Source organism: Sporothrix brasiliensis, assembly GCF_000820605.1.
Source record: "Sporothrix brasiliensis 5110 chromosome Unknown Cont21, whole genome shotgun sequence".
Classification (NCBI taxonomy): Eukaryota; Fungi; Ascomycota; class Sordariomycetes; order Ophiostomatales; family Ophiostomataceae; genus Sporothrix; species Sporothrix brasiliensis.
Window position 1 is genome coordinate 3,228,468 of NW_024467140.1, and position 18,745 is coordinate 3,247,212.

The following is an 18,745-nucleotide window of genomic DNA, read 5'->3' on the forward strand; positions in this document are numbered from 1 at the left end:
TATGTTAGTGGGTGAGGCTGCTTTGCTACAGTGGTCTTGACGCGCCCTTCCGTAAGTGCTATAACCCCGCCAAACTTGACCACAGAAGACGCCAAGTCATGTGCTTAGGTGGGTCAAAACACGACTTTGAGAGCAACTCGGGACGCCCGTCACGCTTGTCACGCTAGAACGCGGTTGGCGTGCCTGACCTGTTAAATGGATTTGCCTCCTAGGAAAGCGACAATCCACCTTCGTGCCATCATGACAATCTGAAGTCGTACACACAGCAGACGCAATTACACGCTTCACTTGTTCGACACACAAGGCCGATTCTGATTCAAAGCATGTCGACTACCGCTTCTCTGACGGAAAGATCGTAAACAACCCGAATACCCCGACTCTCCTGACTCTCCCGACATCGCCTCCTGCTTTCCACAATGCCGGCCGCGGTTCTCCCGCAGAAGCGGGTATTTGGCGAGGCGTCCAATGCTCGTAGTAACATTGCTGCTGTACCGTCGACACCGTCTGCGTCAGCCAAGAAGCGCCGCCTGGAACATCTGCCGCCGTCGTCGAGCCCGGCTGCAGGACGCCAGCTGTTGCCAAGCTCGCAAAATGGTCCCGGCCGCTTCGGTGGCTCCAGCCAGCAGAAGAGCGTCTTCGAGTCCGAGGTCCTCGAGAAGCTGAGCCAGGACATCAACGAACTCAAGCAAAACAACGCCGAAAAGGACCAGATCTGGGACCGGCCACCGGTTCCCGCAGACTTTGACGCGCACACGTCCGACCTGTCCTTCCAGCAGATCGAAGCTGAGGAGGGCACAACGCACGGCGGACGGCCTACGGTCAAGCTGTTTGGTGTGACAGAAGAGGGAAACTCGGTGCTGTTGCATGTCACCGAGTTCCGGCACTACCTGTACGTGGCGGCACCGGCGTCGTTTGCGCCCACGGACTGCAAGGCGTTCCAGGCGTACCTGGAGGCACAGATGGCATGGCACCAGCCGGTGATCTACTCCGTGCAAATGACGATGCGTGAGAGCATCTACGGCTTCCAAAACAACACACAGAACCCTTTTCTCAAGATCACGGTGACAGACCACAAGCATATCAGCCGCGTCCGCTCCGCCGTCGAGAACCGCCGGGCCAACTGGAAGGGCATGTGGGGCCAGGCCGAGGGTCAGATTATGACCTACGACAATCTGCAGTACGTCATGCGTTTCATGGTCGACTGCGACATCTTTGGCATGTCCTGGGTGACTGCGCCGGCCAACAAGTACATGCTTATTCCGGACCAGAACAAGCAGTCCAACTGTCAGATCGAGGCCGAGATCAGTTACGTTGACCTCGTGGCGCACAAACCCGTCGGCGAGTGGTCCAAGATGGCACCGATGCGCATTCTGTCTTTTGATATTGAGTGTGCCGGCCGCAAGGGTATTTTTCCTGAGGCCGATCACGACCCGGTTATTCAGATTGCCAACGTGGTGACGCGCTATGGTGAGAAGAAGCCATTCGTGCGCAACGTGTTTTGTCTTGACAAGACAAGTTCGATCGTGGCAACACAGGTGCTCGAGTTTGACCGCGAGGAGGCCATGCTGGCGTCATGGCGCGATTTTTTGCTGCGTGTCGACCCGGACATCATCACAGGCTACAACATTGCCAACTTTGATTTCCCCTACCTCCTTGACCGTGCACAGCATCTCAAAGTTCCTCGGTTCAATCACTGGACACGTATCCCAAGTGTTCAGTCGCAGTCGAAAGATTCCAACCTCACGAGCAAGCAGATGGGCAGTCGCGACACCAAGGCTACCAACATCAACGGGCGGCTGCAGCTGGACCTGTTGCAGCTAATTCAGCGCGACCACCACCTACGCAGTTACACGCTCAACTCGGTGTGCTCACACTTCCTGGGCGAGCAGAAGGAGGATGTGCACTACACCATGATTACAGAGCTGTTCAACGGCACACCAGAGAACCGACGACGACTCGCACTCTACTGCTTAAAGGACGCGTACCTGCCACAGCGGCTGATGGACAAGCTGTCTTGTCTCGAAAACTACACAGAGATGGCCCGTGTCACAGGCGTGCCCTTCAACTTCCTGCTGTCACGCGGGCAGCAAGTGAAATTCATCAGCCAGCTGTTCCGCAAGGCTCTTGATCAAAAGCTTGTCGTGCCGAACCTGCAGTCTAAGGGGACGGACGAGCAGTACGAGGGAGCGACGGTTATCGAGCCGGTGCGTGATTTCTACAAAGAGCCCGTAGCGACGCTCGATTTCGCTTCGCTGTACCCCAGTATTATGCAGGCGCACAACCTATGCTACACGACGCTTGTCAACAACACTGCGATTGAAGCGTTTGGGCTAAAGAAGGATATTGACTACATTGTGACGCCCAACAACGACAAGTTTGTGACGGTGGCGCAACGCAAGGGTCTGCTGGCACAGATTCTGGAGGAACTGCTAGCGGCGCGTAAGCAAGCAAAGCGCGAGCTGGCCATGGAGACGGATTCGTTCAAGAAGGCCGTGCTCAACGGTCGGCAGCTCGCCTTGAAGATCAGCGCCAACAGTGTGTACGGCCTGACGGGTGCCACCACTGGCAAGCTGCCCTGTCTCGAGATTGCACGCAGCACAACAAGCTACGGTCGCCAGATGATTGAGCGGACGAAAAACGAGGTGGAGGCGCGCTACAACATCGCCAACGGCTACTCACACGATGCACAGGTCGTGTACGGCGATACGGATTCGGTCATGGTCAAGTTTGGCACCAAGGACCTCTCGGAGGCGATGAAACTGGGCGAGGAAGCGGCGCAGTTCGTGTCGTCGAAATTCGCCAAGCCGATCAAGCTTGAGTTCGAAAAGGTGTACTACCCCTACCTCTTGATCAACAAGAAGCGGTACGCCGGTCTGTATTGGACGCGGCCCGACAAATACGACAAGATGGACACCAAGGGCATCGAGACTGTGCGGCGTGACAACTGCCTGCTGGTGCAGACGGTGATTGAAAAGGTGCTGCGCATGATGCTGATTGACCAGGACGAGGTGGGTGCGCAGGCGTACGTGCGCGACATTATCTCGGACCTGCTGCAAAACAAGATCGACATGTCGAAGCTGGTCATCACCAAGGCGCTCACCAAGGAGAGCTACAAGGCCAAGCAGGCGCACGTCGAGCTCGCCGAGCGGATGAAGAAGCGCGACCCGGGCTCGGCACCGGGCCTGGGCGACCGTGTGGCGTACGTGATGGTCAAGGGCGCGACGGGCTCCAAGAACTTTGAGCGGTCGGAGGACCCCATTTTTGTGCTCGAGAACAATGTGCCCATCGATACCAAGTACTACCTGGACAACCAGCTGGCGAAGCCGCTGGGCCGCATCTTTGAGCCCATCATGGGCGAGGCCAAGGCACGGTCGCTGCTGACGGGCGACCACACGCGGTCGATCTCGGTGGCGGCGCCGTCGGTGGGCGGGCTGATGAAGTTTGCCAAGAAGACGCAGACGTGCATGGCGTGCAAGAAGCCGCTGCGCGGCAAGGAGGAGAGCCAGGGCGCGGTGTGCGCAGACGACGCGCCGCGGGTGGGCGAGCTGTACAACAAGACGCTCGACAAGGTGTCGGATCTTGAGGTGCGGTTCGGGCGTCTGTGGACGCAGTGCCAGCGGTGCCAGGGCAGCATGCACTGCGAGGTGATCTGCAGCAGCAAAGACTGTCCGATCTTTTACATGCGGATGAAGGCGAAGAAGGACCTGGAGGACGCGAACAAGGACTTGCAACGGTTCGACTTTGACGCCGCGGCGACATGGTAGTGTGGAAGGCGTGTAATATGACGTACGGATAATTTATTCTATTGTCCTGGTTTTCTTTCTTGGTTTGTTTTTGGTCTCAGCATATGTACACTGTTGATTCTGTTTTGTATTCTCGATGCTTTTGTTTGTTTCGTTCGCCTTGTTATCATGATGGGCACGCAGTAATATGGTGATGGCTAACTAGAAAATTCATGGGATATGATAAGCATGTGGATAGCTGTCAGCTTTGTTTTGCTTTCTCTTTTTTGTCCCTATTTTGTCGAGTTTACCTTTATTATTCTAAGATCGTCATCCAACCTTCGACTAAAGCACATCCTCACTTGCACATCTTCATGATCTCCGTACCGACTAACAACTTTGCCTTTTACCCGCCTTGCCTCCGACATGTCACTCTTCTGTTGTAGTGTCCTTATCGTTTACTATGTACGTCCAAGCTCCAACAAGCTTCCTTCTCGCCAGCCCTCCGGCCCTCCACCCCTGGGCAGTGCGTGCGCTGTACCATTCAGCGCCCTCCGAGCTATGCCAGCCAGGGATTAACGTCTCTGCTCCCCAGGCGGCTGGAAGTAGTCGTGCATCGTCGTACACAGTATGTCGTATGCCGAGCATGGAAAGCGCCGTCCGGTCGGCACTGGTCCTGTGAGGCTAATGAGCATGAGGAGATTGATAAGACAACATTAGTACTACGCACGTTGGCGAAAGAGAACGCCGCTGCCGGCCCATCCACATATCTACGACCAGCATCAGATGGAAATAAGTCATCTACTTGTGCAGTCGCTGCCGATTTGCGTGCACGAAATGGCCAGTACTACGTTTCTTTTGCTACCTACGCACTTTTGAAGTGTGATATTTCAAACGATCGTCAACACGTTGTCGGCCACCAACTTCAGTCAGTAGTCATTCGTCCAAGTCGGACGTTTGTGGCTCGCCAAGTCACTTTTATTTTGGGTGTATCTTACAATCGACCCACCGGACCCATATACACATCTTATCTCTTGGCAGCACAATGAGCTTGCTGTTATGTGTTTCGATTGAGTTTGTGTTTGGTGATGTAAACTGCGAGCGGCGCTCCCATTGGGTAAACCTGCCTTACTACATCGACCGAAGCGCCTTGGCAAGGGCCCTTTTTCCCAGCGACCCTTTAGATTTTACCTTTTTTGTCAAGTTTGTCAACCTGTCAGTCCGTTGGCTTTCACGCCGTAATTCGCCGCTCGCGTGGTCGTCTTTAAGTACTCTCTGCACCCACTTGTTGATCTCGTCCGAGCTGCGCGGAACTACGAGCCGTCAGAGCTGCTCCACATCGCGTACATACGAGGGCAGGGCATCGGAGACGGCGTTCTGCCATTCCCAACGTTGCCCTGTTTCTCACAGTCTGAGTCGACGAAATCGCATTTCAATGCGGGCATCCTCTCGTTCTCCTCTTTCTTGTTACACGGCGTGTTTTATTTCACTTTCTTTTTGCCCCCTCTCTTCCCAGCCGCCCGTGGGGGAGCCGTGGTAACCCTCCATCTTGAACAAACATATTGTTGCTTGTTTCTGATCCGGTCGACCTCTCACAATGCTTGGCTTGCGCTCGACCAGTGAGGGCCATTTTTGTTTCGTAACAAAATGAACCAAAACGAACCAAAACGAACCGGAATGCAGGGAACGATGACGCCTGGGACCTCTCAAAGTGCGAGGATTGGAAACTGGCAGAAGTGGACGAATTATCGAGACGGAAAAGCAGGAACTAGGAGATGCACAACAGAAGGCTCATGGATATGCATGAGAGATACACGAAATGGCGTTTGTGGGGAAGTCAGAGCAAAGTCCACTCGTGGAGTTACTTGTGTAGGAGGTCACACCAAACCAGTAGATTTCAGACCAGTGCGGTTGATCGCATGCTGCGTTGCCACATTAAGGCCGGACACACGCGAAAATGGCGATGGCACGACTTGTCGACAAAATCGACCAATATACAAGCTGATGTCGCGTATGTGTTTACTTTTCAGTATGCTCCTTTCATGGGCCTTCAAACGTGACATGTGCTGTGGAAGACAGGCCTATATCATTTGAGGACCGCAACCTTAAACAGAAGAAAAAAGCACTCGGTTTGCGCAGTGAGTCAATTTCCCGCACAACTGTCCAACAGGATAATCCGAAATAGGTAACCGGGAGGCTCTTGCAAGACAATGTGTGCCAAAATGCTGAACAAAATCCTGCCTGAGCTGCAATGTTTAACAACGAAGGAAGAAAAAAGCCGCAAGAAAGACCCAGAAAAAGAAAAGAGCGAGGGGAGATAAAAGACCGCGTTTAAGATTTGTTCGAGTCCTGCGGAGAACCCGTTGCAATAGTACTACGTCTGGTAGACAGGTAGAGGACAACTGGCAGCATCTCGCCCATCGCTTTCAAAGGTCAAAAACGAAATGAAACGAAACGAAATGGAATGGTGAAAAGCCTGCGAATATCGGAGCCAGCACCGAGTGGTGGGACAGAGTGGATGGCAGGAGCGGGAGGGACAAAGAGGACAGGAACGGAAGAGATGGTGTGCGGGAGTCACAAAAAGAAGTACCAGTGGCGCACGGCTGAGGCTTGGGGCCACAATAATTGCGCTGTAAAAACGGTCTCCCAACCGCGTTCCAGCGGGCGATAATTTTCAGGAACAGACTTTCAACAAGAAGCTACCGGAGCACGGAAATGGCCGCACTGAGCGGGCAACCGTAACTGCCAGGCTACCTCCTGCCTTCCGCTCTCCCCAACGCCGAAAGGTCGTTTCCACATTTCAATTGGAATGTTGTGCACATAAAAGGACAACTACAGCCCGGTGGCCAACTGGCGAATCGCATGTTAATACCGCCCAAGTAAGTCCTGTGTCGGACGAGGCAACTTTGGTCTCGTTCTAGTGACCTAGTCGATGCGAGAACGGACGGGATCTAGATGGATCTGCCTTTTCAACACGCCCCTGTTCCTTTCTCGCTTTGCTGCCCCGTCTCTACGTCTCCTCTGGAAGCATTTGGCCATTGGTTGGAAGTGCAAGTATGTCGTACGTATTTACATTATTCGATCTTCATCCATTGCGACCCAATCGCCGTCGTCCATTCGACGCGGCCAGCGGCGCAGAGGAGCCAGAGCTCCGACAAAGGACAGGGACAGAGGATGCGACACACGACACGTTGCACCGGATGCTCGTTTGATAATACGCCGGATAGTGCAGAAGAAAGAAGCCGATGGACAGGCCGAGTGTCAGAAAAGATGTTCGAGCGATGCAGGAAGTGTCCGTGAAGCGGTCTATCGCCCATTAATCCGTCCACCAGCCCATTCGATGCAGTGATGCCATGTTGTCGTGGGGGAACGTCTCCTTGTCAAGCGGACATATGCCAACATAACATCCCTTACGTTTTTATGCCTCGTTTTTGCTTGCATCCCTCGATGAACCTGTCAATCTGTCAATTCTCGTCCGTGTAGCCTTTGCTCTCGCGGTGGTTCCGTAGAGCGTGCTTGGGATTGCGCCTGCCAGAGCTTCTAGCGCCTCTTTACAGGCCTTGGCCAGGCCGTCTGTACTGCAGAGTTGGTATTCGCCTTCGCGCGCTTTTTCGCTCTTTCTCTGTTAGGCCATATTTCCTTCTTGGGACTTGTCGGTCGTGCCTTGGTCAGAGACGAGACGCTCTTGGCTTTCGATTTTGTCCGCACGCGAGCTTAGCGTGCCCAGGCACCAATTGGTCGTGCGATTCCGGCGCCAGTCTGCTAGCGGTCTTACACAGGGCCGAAAGGCCTAGTCCCAGCCAGTCACAGCCCGCGGTGCTAGCTCAGCCTACTCGCCTTTTGATTGCTCTTGCCTCGTCTGTTCTCTTTCGCCTCCCCGGGAAAAAGTAATGGCAGAGGCTGCAACCCCCACTGCCGTCTAGCCTACCCACGCTCCTGCCGTGGCCTCGCTGCTCGTCCCTTCCCTGGTCTCCTCTTCTCCAACAGCGTGTTTGTATGACAACAAGGCCGTTGTCAACGGAAAGAGCCACACCAGGCTGCAAGGCGCCGAAGTAGGAGTTCGGACGGCGTCCCTTAGCCATGTTGCACTCTTCTTTGTTGCCTCTACCTTGCACGACGACCTTTCTTGGCCTTCCATCTCTCTTGTCCTCTCCACCCCACTGGCTACGGCTTTCTTGTTACTCTTTTCGTCGTGTAAGTTGACGCCCCTCCGTAATCTCTATCCTCTCAAGACGAAGAAGACCCATGCGTTCTTTTCCGGCCTCGTCTCCATCGCGCCCGTCCCCCTTGATCCTCTTTGTCTGGAAGGCGAAGCTCTCTCTAGTCGTTGCTGCCCTCCACATCGTCCCGTAGCTTGTCTTACAAGACTAAAATGGTAAAAGGGAAATTTCCTACTCATCGCCATCCCCGAGTATAAGATCGGTCGCTCTTCTCCTCTCCTCCAAGACTCTTCTTCTCTCTCCCTCCCCTTCTTCTGTCCCCTTGTTATTCATATTCATTCTCCATTCTATACATACACGTGTGATACGGAACACTTTTTTCTTTATACCCAGCTTTCGAAGTAAGATACCAGCTGTTTGTTCCAAAACCGCCATAATGTCGAACCTTCCCGTCGAGCCTGAGTTCGAGCAGGCCTACAACGGTATGTGCACAAAAAAGAAAACCACACACGACTTCCACACACGACTTGTGATGCTCGAGGATGAGATGCAAGGGTGCAATTGGGCCAAGATTGGAGTGAGACTGCCGAGATTGCCAAAGATACGTCAAGATTGCAGAGGTGAAGCCCGAGATAACAGATGCATGAAACGATCAGAGCTGCAGCTGAACTCTGGTTTGGCTTGCGGTTCTTTTTGTCGGTGGCGTTGTGTTGGGCGCAATGGAGATAAGAAAAGAGATTGGTGCGCGATTAGTTCAGAGGCAAATCTGCATTTTCGGGCATACCCAACGTTGTGTCGCAATCCGCCAACTCCCTCTCTGAATCACGCGCTAATGCCGAATTCTTCCTTCTTTGCAGAGCTTGTCAGCACACTCGAGAACAGCACCCTGTTCCAGAAGAACCCCGAGTACCGCACCGCCCTCAAGGTCGTGTCCATCCCCGAGCGCATTGTTCAGTTCCGCGTTGTCTGGGAGGACGACAACGGCGACCTCCAGGTCAACCGCGGCTACCGCGTCCAGTTCAACTCCGCTCTGGGCCCGTACAAGGGCGGTCTGCGCTTCCACCCGACCGTCAACCTGTCCATCCTCAAGTTCCTCGGCTTTGAGCAGATCTTCAAGAATGCCCTCACGGGCCTCATGATGGGCGGCGGCAAGGGCGGTGCCGACTTCGACCCCAAGGGCAAGTCCGACGGCGAGATCCGCCGCTTCTGCGTCTCCTTCATGCGTGAGCTGTCCCGCCACATTGGCGCCGACACCGACGTTCCCGCCGGTGACATTGGCGTCTCCGGCCGCGAGATCGGCTGGATGTTCGGCACCTACCGCGCTGCGCGCAACAACTTCGAGGGCGTCCTGACCGGCAAGGGCCTGTCCTGGGGCGGCTCGCTGATCCGCCCCGAGGCCACGGGCTACGGTCTCGTCTACTACGTCGCCCACATGCTCGAGTACGCCGGCGCTGGCTCCTTTGCCGGCAAGCGCGTGGCCCTGTCGGGCAGCGGCAATGTCGCCCAGTACGCCGCCCTGAAGCTCATTGAGCTCGGCGCCACCGTCGTCTCGCTGTCCGACTCCAAGGGCTCCATCGTCGCCAAGGAGGGCGGCTCCGTCACGCCCGCCGACATCACCGCCATTGCCGACCTCAAGGTCGACCGCAAGGCCCTGACCGAGTTCAACGTCCAGGACCGCTTTACCTACATCGAGGGCGCGCGCCCCTGGGTCCACGTCGGCCAGGTTGACGTCGCCCTGCCGTGCGCCACCCAGAACGAGGTCAGCGGCGAGGAGGCCAAGGCCCTGGTGGCTGCTGGTGCCAAGTTCATCGCCGAGGGCTCCAACATGGGCTGCACCCAGGATGCCATTGACATCTTCGAGGCCGACCGCAAGGAGAAGAAGGGCTCCAAGGAGGCCGTCTGGTACGCGCCCGGCAAGGCGTCCAACGCCGGCGGTGTCGCCGTCTCGGGTCTCGAGATGGCCCAGAACAGCCAGCGCCTGGCCTGGACCCAGGAGGAGGTCGACAACAAGCTCAAGGACATTATGAAGAATGCCTTTGAGAACGGCCTCAACACCGCCAAGGAGTACGTCGAGACCGCCGAGGGCGAGCTGCCGTCGCTGGTCGCTGGCAGCAACATTGCCGGCTTCGTCAAGGTCGCTCGCGCCATGCACGACCAGGGCGACTGGTGGTCGAAGCAGTAAAGTCGTTTCTTTGATCTGTCGACACTACGCTTCAAAAAGTTATCATGACCTTCTGACGACTTCTTCGCAATGACCTTTTCTGGCTGTTTTTTGCTTTACATCGCATATACCTCGAGGACGGGTGGCATGTTGATTTTGGAAAGAGTAACGTCCGGCTAGGAAGCCATCTGTTCCTCCGCTTTATCATTTGCTATTATTTGTTTGTCTCTTAGCGTTCTTGTTTCATGGTTCACCGTTTTTTACTTATTTTGCCTCGATTGTGGATTTGAGTTAGGGCAGGTTCAATTGATTTATTGGATGTCATTATCTACATTTGCATCGTGATCATTGTAGACCGACTTTTGCAATAAATACTCAAGCAAATGCAAAGAAAACATGTACGACACATGGCTTTCGGCTATGTCTTCAATTAACCAAATTCCCTCGTGTCGTCTTAATGTAGTGCTTACTCGCAACATTTTATTAGTCCTGGGTGGGGTGGACATAAGGGATGATGCAAAATTGAAAGCTGCTCGTGCTTCGTAAGAATAAAACTTGAATTGAATAGTCAGCCCCCATTTTGTTTAAAGAAAAAGGGTATAAAAATGGTCAGTGAAAAAACTACATGTATTGATTTTTACTAGAAAACAACTTGTACGTTGCGGCTTACTCTTTATTTAGAAATGGCTTTATTTAGAATGAGAGGTTTTGTATGTAGAGAGCATGGCTCCTTCCGTACATGCCGACCTGGCTTCGTGAGGAAGCCACGATTGTGCAACGACCCTACGAAAATGCAACCAAAGGGAGGAGCGACTAGGCTATTTCTCTCTTCGCCAGTCTTCCAATTGTCGCGTGTCGTCTGTTCACCCTTCTCCCTCCCCTTTTTCTTGCTCGTTGTTTGTCTGCTTCGCCTCTCGGGCTTCCATCAACCCTGTTCTCTCTGTATTACGATGACCACAGCCGTAGTCAGCTTACACATTGTCCTCTCCCTTCGTCCCTCTCTCGCGATTGCTTGTTATTGCCTATTCTGACCTACAATTGCTCACCTGTAGGTCGCATGCCGCAACTGCAGATTCGCCGAGCCGTGATGCTGGCATAGGACGAAGGCAATATGCCGCCGAGAATTCAAGAACAGGCTTTCGGCGACTGGTACGCCGCGCAATGTCCTCTTATCATTTCCCCTTTGCTTACCAGCATGCTGATGATAACAATATCAAACAGGCCCCCTGATACGCGACAGATACCGTTACCAGAGTCAAAGTACCGCAGAATACTAGATTGGTCCATTCATACAAAGACTGCGCATGGTCCGTGGCCTGGAACCTCGCTTGTTGACAGCGGCCGGTGTGGAGAAACGCAATTCCGTCTGCCAGGCGGCTCCGAACAAGATAGCACTTCAGTACTATCACAGATAAAAATACGACATAAGTGAAAGTGGAGGACCAAGCCGGCATTATTCCAAAGATCTAGCGGTATCGTCGAGGAGTTTATCCTAATCCACGATTTACATGGGTAACTTCGAAAACGATTCTCAAACGCGTTGTAGTACCACGCGGAATTCCTACTACTACGCCTTACCATGCCGTTCGAGAGCGATGCACCGCTCCCATCAAATCGGATACTGGGGCCCAACGTTGTGGTCCCGACGTTTGTTCCCGCTGGCACTACGGCCAAAGGAGTAGGAATACTTTGCGACACTCATCCCTGAGACGAGAACTATTACGAGGTGCCACAACATACTCCAGTATCACAGCACAGTCTTGAGTTGATTTTCTAGTTTTCTTGTCTGGCACGTCAATGGCAAAGTATATTCAATATAAGTATGTGGTACTCTGACCATTAAAGTGAACCGACGCCTTCTACATCCTGACTGTGTGAGGCAGGTGGTTTATGTCGCTGCCATACAATTTCTCACACTGATGAGCCGACACAGATTTCGATTCGTGCGAAATTGGTGGGGAACATGAAGGCTGATACTCCGTACTGAGTACGACATACATCACTTGAATACGAGATACGAGGCAGTTAACAACGGCCCAATTACATTGTGTTGTGTATGGCATATCACGTACCAAATCATCTTCCTCAAGTCATCTTCCTCATACAAGACATGGTCTCGTCGAACCGCAGCACTGTACGGCGCTCAAAAGAGAGCCAAAGGACATCGGACACGTTACCAAGCCAAGCCATGTTAAGCCATTAGGTAGGGCTGGGCGGGACAACCGCTGACGGCCGAGACGGGATGCCGTGTGGATCAAGAAGCTGATTTGCCGACAGCACAGTCCCGAAACTAGCGCCCGAGTGGATATGCGACAAGGACAAATATCAGACAAGTTCAAAGCAGCCACAAGTGTCACTGCTTTCTTTGTTGTTTTCCTTTTCTCCTGTCCGATTCGAACCTTTTCTTCAGCCTTCTTCTACCTTAATACGCGAGTTTCCCTTTGATACGTGTACATTGGGTGCACAGATGATGACCTCGGAGGTTGTGTGGAGATAATATCGCTGCCATTGTCATGAAGCCATTGGAGGCGGCTGGCTTGACCGTCAGACTTGCGTCACGGATGAAAAGTATACCAAACACTACCATTGGAGAAGCGTTGCAATGTTGTTTTGCTGTTTCATTTTGGTATTGCTCACTCGTCCCTGCGTCAGCCTACCGGTGCCCAGTCTTACGGAGCACTTCCCCATTTGTTTACTTTTGCTTCTTCCTATTTCCGAATTATCCCCGGAGCATTTTAACACTCCGTCCTCGATAGCCCAGTCCGCCACAGTATTACAATGTATTTTGTCGAATTCGAATGACCTTACTGACCCAACATCGAAATGGAGCACGACCGAGAGCCACACCTTGCTCCCTTTCGGAACTCTCAATCTCAATTGACTCTAACCTGTGGCCCATTTGACTCTAACCGCCCAGCGTTAAAAAGTCGCAGAACAGCCTTGCGGTCTATATTTCGTTTTGAGTACATGCGAGGTATTTGGCTTGACATTGTGAGACTGACATGATATCGTCTCTTATCTACCCATTGGCTATTTCGAGTTGAGAAATCTTCGCACTCAGCCCCCACGGGTATATCCACTCACCTTTGGATGCTGCAACTTGGACCTCCCATTGTTAATATTCCTCTTCAGCCCCCTTTCAATGCAGGGATAACACTCTTGAGCGATATTTTGTATCACTTGTGCAACATACAAACTCTTGAACGCCATCTTCGTCTTGATGGTGGCACACATGAGCGGATATGTGTGCCAGCCAAGGTCGGCCACCTGCAAGAAAATCAAATAAAGGCAAAGGCCTGGGTGATGATCCTCGTCAGAAGCCTGACCAAACTTCGATGGCGACACAACGAGGATGGTCGCTGCCGCCACGCAGCTGAAAATAGGATGTTACTTCTCTTGGACATTCTCACTGGGGCGCTGTCGCCGTTACAACCTGTATATCGCCGACTGTCCATCGTCGTCACTCTCCTATAAGAACGGCTGCGCTTCTGCTTCTATAATGGGATAATTGCTTGTGTCGTCAGCTTCTTGGTCATTGATTATTATGGAAATACTTCTTCGTTCCAAAAATATCCCTCTAAATCATAAGATATACATTTTTCCCACCCGCCCGTTTCTGATGCAGTTTTTGTCGTGTCTAATTTGAAGGTTCAACCAGTTACCTCCTTCTATTTCCTTTGGGATACTCCACAAACAATGGCAGCAGAAACGGAATCTGCCGCCCTTACTTCCAAGGATACCGAAAAGAAGGCTCAGTTTGATATTTTGCGCAATCAAACTCAGCAAACTGCGTCGAGGGGGGTGTTGATAGACAGCTGCAATACCGGCAGACATGGCCAGAACAGAGGTCCTCTACATAATGGACTTGTACAAGGGCCGTTTATGTCGGGTGCTATTCCTAACTCTTTCGAAGCAACATCGAAGGAGAGGCGGGGATGGCTTGCGACTGCCAGCGTCAGCAGCGGCAAGACGGCCACGAACAGCACTGTCGGCCAGCCTGATAAAGAACCCGAGACGTCAGACAATCTTCCAAATACGGTAGAAACGACGAGAGCGGCTGATGCCGTCTTAGCCGAAGCAGCAGAAACAGAAGCAGAAGAAGAGGACCCTGACGAAGACGGAAACATCCCAAAGCTGATGAAGCGCCTACCAGACGCTTCTCCTTTCCCGCTGTCTACTTCTACAACGGTCCCCGGCGATGCTCATGGCCGTTCAGCCTCTCTGCTTAAAAGCAAAGACAAAGGGCGCGCCTGTGATAGACAAAAACGAGATCTAACATCGGCCAACAGCAACAGAGGGCATTGTATCAACTGCTCCTCCAGCATCAGAAAGAGAAAGACAACAAAACTCAGAAAGATGCGGACTTTCAGCCCCACGGCGCCGGCCACCGTCGTTACTGCCTACGGCTTGCCGTTACCCGAACCTGCTAACCCGCCCCCATTATTAGCATCAGCATCTACGGCACATGGTTCGTCCCATTTACGACACGATGAAGACAGTGGTGGGCATAAAAATGCATTTCCTCGCATCAGTCGGCCTGTTGAGCTGATGAGGAGCTCATACGACTGTGTCGTCATCGGCTCAGGTTATGGCGGTGCGGTGGCAGCAGCTCGCATGGCTCGTGCAGGCCAGAGTGTCTGTCTGTTGGAACTAGGCAAGGAACGATGGCCCGGCGAGTATCCGGTAAGTCCCGCGGATGCCTTCTCGGAGCTGCACTGCTCGGGAGAGCTACAACCGTCTATCCTGACGGACAGCATCGGCATCGACACGGGCCGGCCCACGGGCATGTACCATTTGATATTTGGCAAAGGACAGAACGCTGTAGTGGCCAACGGTGAGTGCAAAATTATTAGTATTGTCTTGAAATGTCGAGCCTTGGCTGACTATTTTGCGCTCCATTGCAGGACTCGGAGGAACAAGCTTGATCAACGCAAACATATTTCTCCGGGCCGACGAGAAGACCATGGCCATGACGGCCTGGCCACCTGAGCTGCGTGAAAAGGGAGCTCTCGACGCATGCAAGTAGCAAGTACCTCATTCACCTCACGTTATTCGTACTGCAGCTGCTCACATCATCTAGACTACGACAAGGTCGAGTCAGTCCTCGAGCCTGAACCGTACCCAGACGATTGGCCAGTGTTGCCCAAACTCGGCCTTCTCAAACAGCAAGCGGAGCACCTCAACATGGGCAGCAAGTTCTACCGGCCCAAGCAAACGACACGATTCCGCAATGGGCCCAACAGATGCGGCGTCGAGATGTCGGCTTCCTCTCTCACAGGTCAGGATTGCACGGGCGTCAACGACGGATCCAAGACGACGACTCTCGTCACGTATCTGGCCGACGCCTGGAACTGGGGTGCCGAGATGTTTTGCGAGTGCGAAGTTCGCTACATTGAACAGGTGACGGACAGCCGCGGCGGCTACCGTATTTACTTTGCGTGGCATGGCCGCAACCGCGGCCACTTCAAGGCCAACGTCCGCGGCGACCTCCTGTGGGTGTACGCCCGTGAGGCGGTCTTTCTGGGCGCGGGCGCCATCGGCACCACCGAAATCCTGCTGCGCAGCAAGGCCATGCGCGGTCTGGGACTGAGTGACAGCGTGGGCCAGAACATGAGCGGCAACGGCGATATTTTGGCATTTGGCTACAACACGGAGCATCTCACAAATGCCGTCGGCCGCGCCAACCCATCGCCCTATCACCCCGTCGGGCCGACCGTCACGGGCATCATCGACAACCGCGGCGGCAGTGGCAACCCGCTGGACGGGTATGTCATTGAAGAGGGGGCCGTTCCGCAAGCATTGGCCGGCTTCTTGCAGACCATGCTGGAGCTGCTGCCAGGATCCACGGCGCCGCGAGGAGAGTCCCTGCTGCAGCGCTCACAGTCGATGCTGGCACGCTTGGGAAGCCGCCTGCTGGGGCCGTACTTCCGGCAGGGTGCGGTCGAGCGGACACAGGTGTACCTGGTCATGTCGCATGACAGCAACCAGGCGGTGTTGTCGCTGAAAGACGACAAGCCCGTGCTCGAGTTTCTTGGGGTGGCGCGCAGCGACCATGTCAAATACATCAACAGCGTGCTGGCCAAAGCGACCGAGGCAGTCGGCGGCACCCTCGTGGGCAACCCGTTCTTTGCTCTGATGGACCAACAGGTCACTGTGCATCCAGTTGGGTAAGGTGATGTCCCACCGATCCGCTGTCTTCTGTACCCTGACTGGGAATGTTAATTGCAGTGTAGAGGAGCTGCCCTGGCTAGTGACAATACTGGTGCGACGGGTGCCGCAGACCACATGGGCCGGCTCTTTGCAGGGAACGGCAGCGAGGTGCACCCCGGCCTGATCGTCACCGACGGAGCGGCGATCCCGACGGCCCTCGGCGTGAATCCGTTTGCGACGATTGCGGCCCTTGCCGAGCGGTCGGTTGATTTATACGCCAAGTCTCGGGGGCTTACCATCTGTTCTGAGGACAACGGGCTGCTTGACTTATTCGGCGAACCTGCCCATCCTTTCCGACACGGAGATGCCTCTCTTGACGACAGCAGAAGTTGGCGAGAAAGCAGCAGCTGTAACATTTCGGATGAGACTGGGAGCAAGCTTGACGTTGAGGACGACGATACCGCATCAAAGGGAGACGCCGGCAAGTCGCAATATGAGTGGGAGGTTGTGAACAACGACAACGACAGCGACAGCGACACTGACAGCGAGAGTGTGCAGCACGCAAACAAGATTATTGCGCGCGCAGCCCGACTTCGTGCCGGCGGATTCGGATTCACCGAGGTCATGTCGGGGTTCTTACACCGCTGCGACGGCAGCAACACCGACACCAGCGCAGAGAACAGCATGAAACAAGACCGGCGTGACGTGTACGAGCTGGCCTACCGCCGAGCCGAGAGTCTGTGCGAGAGCGCGCGGTTCTTCCTCAGCGTGCAGGCCTTTGACACCAGCGAAGTTGTGCACGATCCGGCCCACCAGGGCATGCTGACGGGCACGTTTGTCTGTCCGACACTCCCCGGGTCGCCGTTCATGGTGCAGCGTGGTGCCTTCAGCTTGTTCGTCATGGAACACCAGGCACCGGGCACGCGGAACATGACGTACGACTTTGACCTGCGCGGAACAGATGGTCATACGCTGCACTTCCATGGATACAAGGTCGTCGACTCGTCTGTGGCCCTGGCGCCTCTGCAGCTGTGGCGCGCCACGACCACGCTCTACGTGACCATCACGAGGCGCACCAAACGACCCCATCAATCACGGGGACTGCTTATGGATGCCTGTGCATCGTCGGACGAGGCATGGCGGCATGAACCAGTCCTGGCCAAAGGCATCATGCACGTCAAGCCCACAGATTTCATGTCCGAGATCTTGACCTTGACACCGACGGGCAGCAGCCTGCTTCAAAAGGCAATCAGTGCGGCCAGCTTCATGACATACTTTGCACGCAAGTCCCTGGGCCTGTTCCTGGCTCCGCTTGCGGCGCTGCAGTACCCGACACAGACATACAACGGCTACATCAACCACACACCGCCGACGCGCCTGTGGACCGACATCCGTGCGTCGGATGGTGTCCACTCCCGTCTGTACATGTATGATCCCCCACCGCAGTACGTCGTGCGACAGACGAGAGGGGGCAGTGATGCTTTGCCTTGCATACTCTTTGTGCCCGGCGCCTCGGTAGACCACCAGATCTTTGCGCTGCCGACCATTCCGTTCAACACGGTGAACTACTTTACGCGTGCAGGCTACCGTGTCTTTGTGATGGTGCCGCGCATCGGGCAGCTCACGCTGGCCGACAACAGCTGGACGACCTACGATGCACGGCTCGACATTCGCGCGGCATTTGAGCGCATTCGTGCCGAGTACGGCGACCGCAAGGTGTACACTGTGGCCCACTGCATGGGCTCGGTGGCGTTAGCAACGGGTCTCTTGGACGGAACGATCCCCGCAGACTGGCTCCTCGGCCTCGCCTGCTCTCAAGTGTTTATGAATCCCATCTGGAACGCGGCGAACATGATGAAGGCGCTGACTGCGACAAAGGGCCCCTTTGGGCTGGATCGCATCTACCGCGCTGTTGCCGGCTCGTGGTTTGATTGTGGCACCCGCCCAAACGACGCACTCGTCCAGCGCCTCCTCAACCAAGCTTTGCGGTTCATGCCCACCACCAAACGCCGCGAGCTCTGCAACAGCGCCGTCTGCCACCGCATCTCGCTCGTCTACGGCCGCTGCTGGAACCACGCCAACCTGAACGAGGCCACCCACCGCCAGATGGACCGCTTCTTTGGCGGCATCAACATGACCATGCTGCGCCTGCTCATGCTGCAGGGCAGCCAGGGCCATGTCATGACCAACGGCCCCGCGTACGACGTGCTGACCACGCCGGACAATGTCCACAAGCATCTCCGCGGCCTGCCCATCTTTCAGTTTGTCGGCGGCGACAATGCCGTCTTGTCGCCGCGGGCCACGGAAAAGACATACGAGATTCTCTGCGACACGTTTGGCACCGCAAGTGGCCACTACCGTCGCCACGTGATTCCGGGCTACGGCCACCTCGACTGCTGGATGGGCCGCAGAGCCTGGAAGGATGTGTACCCGGTGCTGCGGGCCGAGGTCGACCGTGTTGTGCACGGCGAGAGCTACCAGTTTGAGGAGCCGGACGCGAGCGTGTGCCGCTTCACACGCATGATGGAGGCGGGTGAGCTGTAAGTGAAGCA

The 18,745-nt window shown here is 54.6% G+C and overlaps 3 protein-coding genes across 3 annotated transcripts; all 3 read left to right on the forward strand.

Moving 5' to 3' along the window:
* Window positions 1-416: 416 nt before the first annotated feature.
* SPBR_04602 (DNA polymerase delta subunit 1) lies at window positions 417-3,764 on the forward strand (the record flags this gene model as incomplete). Its single annotated transcript, XM_040762879.1, has 1 exon — window positions 417-3,764. One exon carries the CDS (start codon window positions 417-419, stop codon window positions 3,762-3,764), a length of 3,348 nt encoding a protein of 1,115 aa, XP_040615962.1.
* Window positions 3,765-8,318: 4,554 nt separating this feature from the next.
* Window positions 8,319-10,064, forward strand: SPBR_04875 (glutamate dehydrogenase (NADP+); the record flags this gene model as incomplete). The annotated part of the gene is made up of 2 exons (XM_040763152.1): window positions 8,319-8,364; window positions 8,740-10,064. 2 exons carry the CDS (start codon window positions 8,319-8,321, stop codon window positions 10,062-10,064), a joined length of 1,371 nt encoding a protein of 456 aa, XP_040615963.1.
* A 4,335-nt stretch (window positions 10,065-14,399) lies between these two features.
* SPBR_04555 (glucose-methanol-choline oxidoreductase) lies at window positions 14,400-18,737 on the forward strand (the record flags this gene model as incomplete). The annotated part of the gene is made up of 4 exons (XM_040762832.1): window positions 14,400-14,877; window positions 14,948-15,037; window positions 15,124-16,210; window positions 16,277-18,737. 4 exons carry the CDS (start codon window positions 14,400-14,402, stop codon window positions 18,735-18,737), a joined length of 4,116 nt encoding a protein of 1,371 aa, XP_040615964.1.
* Window positions 18,738-18,745: the final 8 nt, after the last annotated feature.